At 37.7% G+C, this 10,435-nt stretch overlaps 1 protein-coding gene and 4 non-coding genes across 5 annotated transcripts; all 5 read right to left on the bottom strand.

The window, feature by feature from the left end:
- Positions 1 to 1,759: 1,759 nt before the first annotated feature.
- Positions 1,760 to 5,022, bottom strand: LOC127768112 (uncharacterized). Its single transcript, XM_052293640.1, has 2 exons — positions 4,520 to 5,022; positions 1,760 to 2,322 (listed from the first exon to the last, which is right to left on the bottom strand). Exons 1-2 carry the CDS (start codon positions 4,937 to 4,939, stop codon positions 2,062 to 2,064), a joined length of 681 nt encoding a protein of 226 aa, XP_052149600.1. The 5' UTR covers positions 4,940 to 5,022; the 3' UTR covers positions 1,760 to 2,061.
- On the bottom strand, positions 2,462 to 2,550 carry LOC127760903 (small nucleolar RNA Z122). Its single transcript, XR_008015178.1, has one exon. It is a non-coding gene; the product is annotated as a small nucleolar RNA Z122 (small nucleolar RNA).
- LOC127760904 (small nucleolar RNA Z122) lies at positions 2,843 to 2,937 on the bottom strand. The gene has a single exon (XR_008015179.1). It is a non-coding gene; the product is annotated as a small nucleolar RNA Z122 (small nucleolar RNA).
- LOC127760908 (small nucleolar RNA Z119) lies at positions 3,074 to 3,171 on the bottom strand. The gene has a single exon (XR_008015182.1). It is a non-coding gene; the product is annotated as a small nucleolar RNA Z119 (small nucleolar RNA).
- Positions 3,290 to 3,387, bottom strand: LOC127760910 (small nucleolar RNA Z119). The gene has a single exon (XR_008015184.1). It is a non-coding gene; the product is annotated as a small nucleolar RNA Z119 (small nucleolar RNA).
- Positions 5,023 to 10,435: the final 5,413 nt, after the last annotated feature.

Genomic DNA, 10,435 nt, shown 5'->3' on the forward strand with positions numbered 1-10,435 from the left:
AGACCCTGTTTAGATGGGACTAAAACTTTTAAGTCCCTATCACATCGGATGTTTGGACACTAATTATAAATATTAAACATAGACTATTAATAAAACTCATCCATAATCTTCGACTAATTCGTGAGACGAAATCTATTGAGCCTAATTAATCCATGATTAGCCTATGTGATGCTACAGTAAACATTATCTAATTATGGATTAATTAGGCTTAAAAATTTTGTCTCGCAAATTAGCTTTCATTTATATAATTAGTTTTGTAAGTAGTCTATATTTAATACTATAAATTAGTGTCTAAATACAGAGACTAAAGTTAAGTCCCTGGATCCAAACACCACCTGAGTTCACGGATTGGCTCACTTATTGGGATACACCCGCACCAATTCTCTAGCTTGTTCTCCACATCTGTCCTCTCTTCTTGGCACTCCATCCCCACTCCCTACGCTTCAATTCGTCGCCAAACTAAATTTCATTTAGAATTGTTTCCCTCTCCTATTTGAATAATACCTCCATCCTATAATAATTGCATTTCTACCATTCTAATTTTTCCTGAAAAATTTCATTTGTGATAAGATGGGACCCAACAAATGGAATGTGTATCCCCAACCTTTCTTTTAATTAAGTTTACAAATGAATTGTGTGCCTCAACCTTCCTTCTAACAAAGTATACATAAGTAATATGCGCATGCAGTGCAGTTATTAAATAGGATTATCTCTATTTTTTTATAAATGTAATTATTATGGGACGGAGGTAAACTAAGGCAGAACTCTTGCCTTTTGTTAAAAAAAATCCATTCAGAAATCATAATATTTAGTATATGCTTGTTTGCCAAAAGGGAAATGTAGCACCTATTTGCTTTGAGACCAGTAGGAGCAATCTGCAAATTGGCTAGATCATGGGCCATGACAGGAGAAGGCTAAAATCCAGCCGGCTATCTCGGCAAATTGTAGGCAAAATCTTACCAGTTTATGCTACTACTTTACATGCCACCAAGAAGGATCCTGGATTCTGGTCGCTTTTCACATGATTGCTATGTCGCGAAATGACATCGATTGCACAAATTGGAGCAAAAATAATGCCCTTCACAATGCTCAGCAGTGATTGTCTTGTTCGCAACACTTGATGCCGTTTCTGTTGAGTTGGCTGGGCACCGCCACAGCCACACAGCCAACGACAAAATAAAATTTGTACAAACCAAATTTCTTTCAAAAAAAAAAAACAGGCAAATGGCTATGCAATTTGTACAAACCAAGCTTGTTTTTTTTAAAAAAAAAACTGTACCTTGTTATGAAGAGAGATTATCGAAAATTGCAGACGCAAATGGCTGCACGTCATTGTTATGAAGAGAAAGATTGTCATGTTCAAACGTCATTTTCGTTGGCCCCGGGAAATAATGACGACGGTTGAGACAAATTAGATGTCAAACTGAACAATGCAACTTGTGGCAAATTTGTATGATTTTGAGCTCTTGAGGTTCAGTTTACTGGCAATCTGGCTCAATCGAGATCTTTTGAATTGATAGATGAAGCTGAGATTGGTCACATATCTAAATACGACAAGCAAACAAGATTAGGGTCAATCACAGCCACAACATTTCACCTTAAACAGGAGTACTACAGTACCTGCAAAAGAGTTACTAGAAACTCTAGTAACTATATTCCATAAAGATAGCATCAGGATGGGACTGCCACATCTCGACCAGTAGAAATAGTAAGACAAAAAAAATTTTGGTAAAGAGAAACATCATGGTGGCAGGCAGGATTCAGTACGAAGCACCAAGAAATTCCAGAGACCTGAATTAGAAGCTACACAAAGCATAAAGCAAGCCTCTCATATCTTTCCTCATACAGATGATGTTCCTCAAAGAGGCTGTTAATCAAACACATCAGCAGTATGCACTAACGACTAACATGATGGACTGTCTCTCAAGTTTTTGAGCTGCTAAACCTAAACCACAGATGTCCTAAAGCTACAAGCATTTACCAACAATCTTCTCCCCAAGAGGATTATTTTCTTTCTAGCACCCTGCAGAGGACACAACTGACCCCAGATGAGCTGATCAACTATCGCTTTGAGGGTCTACCATCATCATCATCATCATCATCACCATCATCATCATCGTCGTCATCATCTTCGTCATCGCCACCCGACCTCTTCCTCTTCGAGGAGGATTGCGCCTTCGCGGAATCATCATCGCCATCATCGTCCTCATCAATCTCTTCATCCTCGGCACCCTCACCGTTTTCATCTGGCTCGAAGTCACTGGAATGCTCCTCGTCCTCTGCATCACCAAGTGGCTTGACCAGATACTCAGTTCCTAGCTCCTGCAAAAATTTCATCAAAAGCGTGTCATGACTGATTGAGGTGAAAGATATTCGGATATTAAGATGCATGGTGAATCTTTAAGCTTAAATTGCCTTCAAGGCAAACTCTAATTTGACTAAACATGAGAATAGAAACAACTTTGGGATCAGACTGACGTGCAAATTTTCATCATTCTGAAAATAAATCCATAAAGGATATCTGAGATGAATTATTCATCATTTCCCAAACATGATAGATTCAATAAGGTACAGTGGAAGATGAGCAATCAGGGCCTACTTGTATGACAATACCTTGGGAAACAGACCTAGATTCAGCAAAAGGTTACACAGGTACATAAACAGCAAAAGACTAGATGGAATATGGATTAGCTTATTTTGTCTTCCGTGATAAGTTCTGACCCGCAATACTTTCAGAAATAGGGAATAGGAATCTTCCTCAGAGAGAAGTGAAATATTACTAGATCTCCAAAGAACTGCGGAGGAACAAATCAGACCAGGTTGTCCTCTCAGATCTACTGAGAATGGGATCGGACTGACGTGCAAGGTTTAATCACAGGCAGAAGAGATCTACCCTCATAAACAACCTCTGGAATAAGTTTTTCGTCATATCCCTAAAATAGGAGCTAAGCCTTTCAGTAGATGCTCTCAATTATCGAGCACATATTCGAAAGCATCAGATAGCAACGCCATCTTAATGACCAAAAAAAACTAGGCAGATCTTTTAAGGGAGAAAATGCAAATAAAGAAAGAGAATTGGATCAGAACGGCAAATCAGTTCTTTTGCAGCACCGGGTGAGCTCAAGGCTCATCCTCAGAAACAGCCTCTGATATAAATCATCATCTCCAAAAGCACAAGAGCATAGAAAAACAAAATCCAATTACTTTCTAGGTCAACAAATTTGTACCATTCCTCCCTCAGATCTAAAATAGGTTCGTCCTAATTGACTTGAACATCAATAGCAAAGTGGTTTGGATCAGAACGGCAAATCAGTTCTTTGCAGCACTGGGAGAGCCCATTGGGCCATCCTCAGAAACAGCCTCTGATACAAATCGTCATCTCCAAAAACAAAATCCTACAACTAATCTTTCACAGATCTAGCCTTCCACCATAGGAAAGAGCCCAGATCCAGGTGTTTTAACTTCCCATGAGCCCATAGGAGAAGCAACATTAGGCGATTGTTTCTAGAAGGCACGGTAAATAAAGCCTAAAGCCTGAAGGAATCACATCAAAATCTTTGACATGTTCATAGATTTAAATCTCCTCAGAAACCCAAACCAAGAACCATGAGACATGTGACGGACAAAGGGTTCTTAAAGTTCATGAACAGTGGTAGACACGTCACACGTCCCTGTCCTTGCATCAAGAACCAATATCCGATTATTTTTAATATATATATATAAAAAATATAATAATATTAACAACAACATATGCCAAAATGCCCTTTGGACTTATTATTCTTGGGGGGAGGAGATGGGCCTCTGATGGGCTTCACCACAGACCACACAAACAGCAGGTGGATAAGACTAGACTAGAAAAGTAGAAAACCTAACATGTCCTCATAGGAAATTACCACATCAGCGCAAAAGTACTGGGAAAGGGTAAACGGTATGGCAGAGAACAATCACCCAGATCTACAGAAAATACGGAAGCAGGGGTTTTCTTCTCTCGTTTTTTTTTTGCCAAAAATTCAGAACCTTTTTACTCCAAGATCTATATTTTTGCCCAAAAAAGGCTTCTTTATTCCCAGATCTATAGTTTCCTGAGTGGTAAAAACAACTCACAAAAACAAAAATAAGTTTTGACCGTTTACAGAAATCGATATGCAAAAAAAAAAAAGAAGAAACAAAACGACCTCAGACTTACAAAAATCTCGACCAAAGGTTTTTGAGGAAAAGTCTTCAAAACTAAGCTGATACATCTACTGATGTGAGAAAACGCTATTGTATTCAAAACTAAGCAGATACATCTACTGGAGAATTTTAGGGACAAAGGTACTGAACAGATCTGAGAATAGAACTACTTTTACAGATTTGTGCAAGACAAAATTAGCAAGAAAACGCGCAGGAAGCTGAAGAATTTCATACTAATCGTAACAGTAGAGCATAAAGATAGATCTATCAGGGCAGGCAGGAAGAACACATGAACAAAGCATACTAGCATATATTCGAGGGATTAAGGCGTGAAAAAAAATTATACCTCCTGCTCGTCGCCCTCGACTTCCTCCTCTTCCTCTTCGTCGTCGTCGTCGTCGTCGTCGTCATCGTCGTCGTCGTCATCGTCGTCGCCGCCCTCCCCCTCCTCGCCGTCCTCCTCATCCTCCTCGTCGGAGATCTCTACGACGGTGTGCCCCGCCGCGCCCTTCTCCCCCTCCTCGGCGTCCTCCTCCTCGTCCCCCTCCTCCTCTCCATCCCCCTCCTCGTCGCCGTCGCCCTCCTCCCCATCTACCGCCTCCTCCTCGACCTCCTCCTCCTCCTCCTCCCCGTTCACCACCTCTTCCTCCTCCACCGCCGCCTCCTCCGCCTTCTTGGCCGCCGCCGCTGCAGCAGCAGCGGCCTTCTTCCGGGCAAGCTCCGCCGCCCGCTCGTCCCCCTCCTCCACCTCGACCGCCGGCTTCATCTCAAGAAGCGAATCAAAAAAAAATCAAGAAGAAGAAAGAAATCTCTCCCTTTGCTTTGGTTTGGTGCTGTGGCGGCGGAAAAATCAGGGGAAAATTTGGGGCGAATTTGTAAGCGGGGTGGGGAAGAACAGGGGGCGGGGCGGGGCGGATGCCTGCGGGGAGATCCTGGCCGTCCGAGACAAGAACAGTCACGCGGATCGATGACGTGGCGGACGATCGGACGGCTGCGGGGGATCGGTTCGTGCCTTCGTGGAGGGGGAGGACTCCGGAGTCCGGAGACGGGGTAGGAGGAGAACGCTAGGGCTGACGTCAGCGTGAGGGAGATTCTTTTTTCCCAAGAAAAAAAAAACTCTGGATTCACGTTCCCTTCTAAATTCTGATTGTAGTAAAATAAAATCAGTTAGTATACATCAAAGATTTAGATTTATCGCCCGAAAATAAACTGTTGCATTTTTTTTATTTACTTTCGTAGAATGTAAACATCCCGGCAAATGACCTCATGGTCTACCAAAAATATTTCTCCTAATTAAACTTTTTATTAAACAAGATATAATTGTACAGAGTTTTCTAAAATACAAGTATCATATACATATATCCAACTTATGTTATGTTATGTTAGGCATCTGTATCTGTATGGTGTACAAAACATAAAAATTAGCCACTATTCTATTGTAGTACAGTACTATTAGTTTTTTAAACAACACACACAATATAGTTTGTTTAAACCAAACAAAACCATATAATTGTAATAAAATTACTTCTATGATAAATATGCACTTAAAATTTTCATGTATCTAAATATCTAACAGAAATATTCAAAGATATGAGAATGCATATGTCAAAATTGTTGAGGAAGCACCAACAGTGTATTAATGGAGTTTATACAGTTATCGAGAAAAATGATCACTTGTTAATTTCTTTTTAATACATAAAAATCTTTCAAAAGAGTTCATGATTTTTTACTACAAATAAAAACTACACTGATGATTTTATCATGAAACAGTTATATTAATAGATAATAGTGCTGACTAGTGATACTCCTATGGTTTGAGGAGATCATTCAAGCAAATGTGAGGAACAATGGAGTGTTTTGACTCTCTTACTTTTGGTATAAGTGGCCTTCCTTATGTGACTGTCCTTAGATTTTTTATTTAATGTAAACGCTTAGTACTAGGAAGCTAAAAATTTCAATTCAAATAATAGTAATCTTTTAATTAAGTTTTTTTATTCAAAATATATTAGAATAGTGTTTTTATTTAAACATATTTGGAAGAGGGGAAAGTTTTTTTAGGCCATTGAACAATTTGCCTAGTTATTTCCAAAAGATAAAATTAATCATATGTATCTTGCAAGGAAAAATATAAGTTTTTTTTCGGGGAAAGGGAAAAATAAGTTAATATTGGGAGGTTTATATGTGCAATTGTTGTTACCCTTTTCTCCTAGGTTATCAGAGATTCCATCTTCAGGATATGATTGGCCTTCCTCGTCCATCTTTTCATCCCCCTCTAGTTCTTCAGAACATATTAGGTTTGTTCTCGAATTAGCTCATCCTTGTATACTCAGTATCTTCCTTTCAAAAAGAATGTTTATCTTGTGTTAGAAAAACAGTAGTCACATGAAAGTTTTATATCTTGTGTAGGAAAAAGAAAGAACTAGGAAGAAGCATGGATGTGATATTGGTGAAAATTGTCCATCCACATGAAAACAAAATTTCTAAGGGGTAATTATGATTGTCCTTTGTTTAAACATGCAAGATATAGATATTTTGGTAGCGACCTAACGAATAGTATAATTTTAGTATGAGATTTCTTATACTTTTACATTAGTGTCCAAAAGTTAATGTTGAAAAAATTAATTCTAAAGTTATGTTCTAAATTTCAAATTTGACTACACTCAAATAAGCAAGATCCTGTGATAAGGAAAAGCTAAATTTAAGAAAACCATGTTGTACTCCTATTGTGACCCTCTTAAGACCGTTCATGGTGCGGTGATACAGCGTGCGTCCTCTCATTCAAATTTCCCTTCACATCAGCGTCAGTCATGCCTCCCTGAAGAGGGTCTCAGTCAAACACACGATCAACTCCACCTTTTGTTCCTTTTGTACACCTATACATATGTGTATATTTTGCATACAAATGTATAAACTTTATATGTGTATATAAAGTTTATATATAAACATATGTATACCAAGTACGCACACATAAAGTGTATTTATGTATGAACTTTATATATATATACACTTATATAACTTTTTTGTATGTATAAATTTATACGAATACACTTTTGATGTATAAATTTGTATATACGCGTACAAACTTTGTACGTATACATAAAAAAAATCATATATATATATACTTGTATAATTGTTTTAGGTATATATATGTGCATGGACACGTACTCTGTACCATATAAAAACTAATGTACATATACGTATATTTTTTTATATATACGTATGCATAGAAATTTTATACACATACATACGTATGTATGTACAAACATGTATAGATGATGCGTACATAATACCGTACAGAATTGGTCGTGTGATTAATCGTGCATGTGGCTTATCATGCATTAGCCTTTTCCGTCCCCAAAGCCATTTGTCCCTTCACAAGGAAACCCGTTCCTCGTCAAGGTTTGTCAAGTCGTTAGGGCATAGCACTTGACGAGTCTGCCCTGTGCGGTCCCCTAGGACCCACACCCTTGTGGATTTTTGTTGGTGGTAAGAGGGAGCAAAGGACGTGACCGGAGTGGAGAAAGACTACTACTGAAGTGGAGAAAGACGGCTAGAAGGGACATACCAAGAGGCAAGAGGTCATCATCACCACTCAATTTGTATTGCTAAGCTCCTCTGCCATTGCCTAGACCACCACGGAGATCTGCTGCCATTTCGCCAAGGCTACTGGTTCAAGTAAATCGGGCCTGCTGGTGAACTTGACAATCACCACCTTGATCTACCATCACGTTGGAACTTGATTCACCAGGGGAGCTCAATGTACCACCATCCACCTCAATTTATGCTTGAAAAGCTCATTGGAGAAGGGAGAGGCACCACTGGTGGATGGGGAGGAGAGAGACAACACTCGTGGCCCAAGAGGAGCGAGAGAAAGATGAGAGGAGAGGCCGGTGGAGGTGAGGCCGTAAGGAGATGGGATGTGAAGTGTATTTTTTTTTCTTAGTTTTGTGGTGTTTGGTGAAAAATATTAGACTTATCCATACATTATAAGAAAGTATGAGGACTGAAATAGAAAGTTATAGGAGCTGAATGCAAAATTTAAGTCAGTAGTAGTAACAACTTAAGCAACTTTGCACTGTAGGATTAGAATTAGTGTCGGATTAATTGGTACGCCCTCTCTCCTTTTGGGATCCTCATAGTATAGTGTGTTGCACTGTGGGTGTCCGAAAAGTGAAGAAATAAACATGAGTAAAACAGATACTGATTCTAAGATTAAATTTTAAATTTCAAATTCTATTACGGGTTATAAGTCGATTATAAGCCGCTCGATACTGCAGATTCGAACTAAACGAACTCTAAGTATTGTAAGTTAAAAGATCATTGGCTAATTCATTCATTATTTTTACAAGAAGCAAGACACTCATTCAAATAGTACTAGGCTGGCTCCAAATCTCAAATAATCGTTTGGAGGATGTGGAGTTGAAGCAAACGTTTCGTGATCCGATAAAAAGCACAGTGGAGTAGGACGTGAAGAGGAGAAAAAAAAATTCAAAAATAAAAATTGTAGATGTGGCGCTGCCTTTCGCTCGTAGAAATTCCTAACTTCTCTTCCATGCATGAAAAACAAAGCAATAAATTAGCGCATAATTAATTAAAAAGAAAATAAACACTAGACTAATATAAGGCCCCCTTTAAATGAAAGGAATTATGAAGAAATTATGAAGGAATTTTATATGATTGAAATCCTATAGGAAATTTTCCTATGTAGCAAGATTGAAGTTTTTCAAATCCTACAAAATTTATATGGAATGGCTTATTGCATACATGTTTTGGAGGAAACTTAACCAGAGATCCAACCTCTTTGTAAAAATCCTTTGAGTGTATCTCTCTCGTCCGATTCGTGTGTTTTTCCTGTAGTCCAATCAAACGATCATTCCTATATTTTTCCTGTGTTTTGCAATCCTCTGTTTTACACTTACATTCCTGTCAAAATCCTATGTTTTTCCTATTCCACCGTTTTTTCATTCCTACGATTCAAAGAGGCCCTAAGTTTGAAAACATTTTTCATATATATATATATATATATATATATATATATATATATATATATATTAAAAAAAACATAGTTTCAGGGAATGCACGCGTAAAATAAATATCGAGAAATTAGAAAGACGAACAAATAAACACACCCTAAACCCAATTGCATAGTTGTACTCTCTCATGAGTTTTTTCTATGGAAATTGCTATGCATACGACCAATGCGTACGACCCAAGTCCGACTCAACTAGTACATAGACACATTTGCTATTTTTTTTAGCCCATATAGAAGGAAGCTAAGTGCAAGGATTGGTGGATGATGTGTGGTTGGATGTTATGTGTGGTTGGATGCTAGTTGTACGCATTGGTCGAATGTATAGCAGGACTCTTTTTTAAAGCCCATTTGTTACAGCTCCTACTCAGCATAGCTGAGAAGTGACTGGAACAGTGCTCATTGTGCTTATTTGAATCTGATTACCAAGATTTTATCTTGGTTTTTGTTAGCACGTATTTTTAAACTATTAAACAATGTGTTTCATTTAAAATTTCTATATATAAGTTTATTTTAAAACATTAAATAAATTTATTTTCCAAGTTTATAATAACTAAAACTCAATAATCCCACCCTTTTCTCGTTTTGTGTGCACTGGTTTAATCCTCATCTCAGCCAAATCTAACGAGAGTGTACACTAATTTCTTTTAACAAAACGACCAGCCATTGGAAGTGCAATTAGTAATTTACTCCTTAAAACCTTTTGTTAACTTAAGCCACCTCTTGCGCTTTTTGCAACGCACAGGGGTGGCTACCTGGCGACTGGTCGCGCCTGCGCCATCATGCGCGACCACCCCCACTCCTCTACTCTCTATACTATTAATATAATATACTACTACTAGTACTATTCCTATAAAAAATATATTTTTATATGTAAATATTTTTCATATATAAAAAATACACATATACAAAATTTGTATATGACGTGTGCAAATTTTATATACGTATGTATTAAAAAATGAAAAAAAAATCACGTATACAAATTTTGTATACGTGTATATAAACTTTGTATATGTACGTATATAAATTAGTTTGTATACATGCATACAAATTTTATATACGTATGTATACAAACTCGTATAAAAAAATTGTATACGTATATGTTAAAAAAACTGAAAAGAAAAAAAACGGAAAAAAAGAACAAAACCAGAAAAACCAAAACAGAAAGAGAACCTAAAATAACGGAAAAACCAAAACAGATAGAGAAAAAAAAAGGAAAAACCAAACAGAAAG

This window comes from Oryza glaberrima, chromosome 1 (assembly GCF_000147395.1).
Source record: "Oryza glaberrima chromosome 1, OglaRS2, whole genome shotgun sequence".
NCBI classification, from domain to species: Eukaryota; Viridiplantae; Streptophyta; class Magnoliopsida; order Poales; family Poaceae; genus Oryza; species Oryza glaberrima.

What these genes read in the sequence shown, in the direction of transcription:
- LOC127768112 (XM_052293640.1), bottom strand. Translation starts at nt 4,939, where the DNA reads ATGAAGCCGGCGGTCGAGGTGGAGGAGGGGGACGAGCGGGCGGCGGAG. An exon ending in TCGAGGGCGACGAGCAGGAG is followed by an intron (nt 2,323 to 4,519) that starts GTATAATTTTTT and finishes AAATTTTTGCAG; the next exon opens with GAGCTAGGAACTGAGTATCT.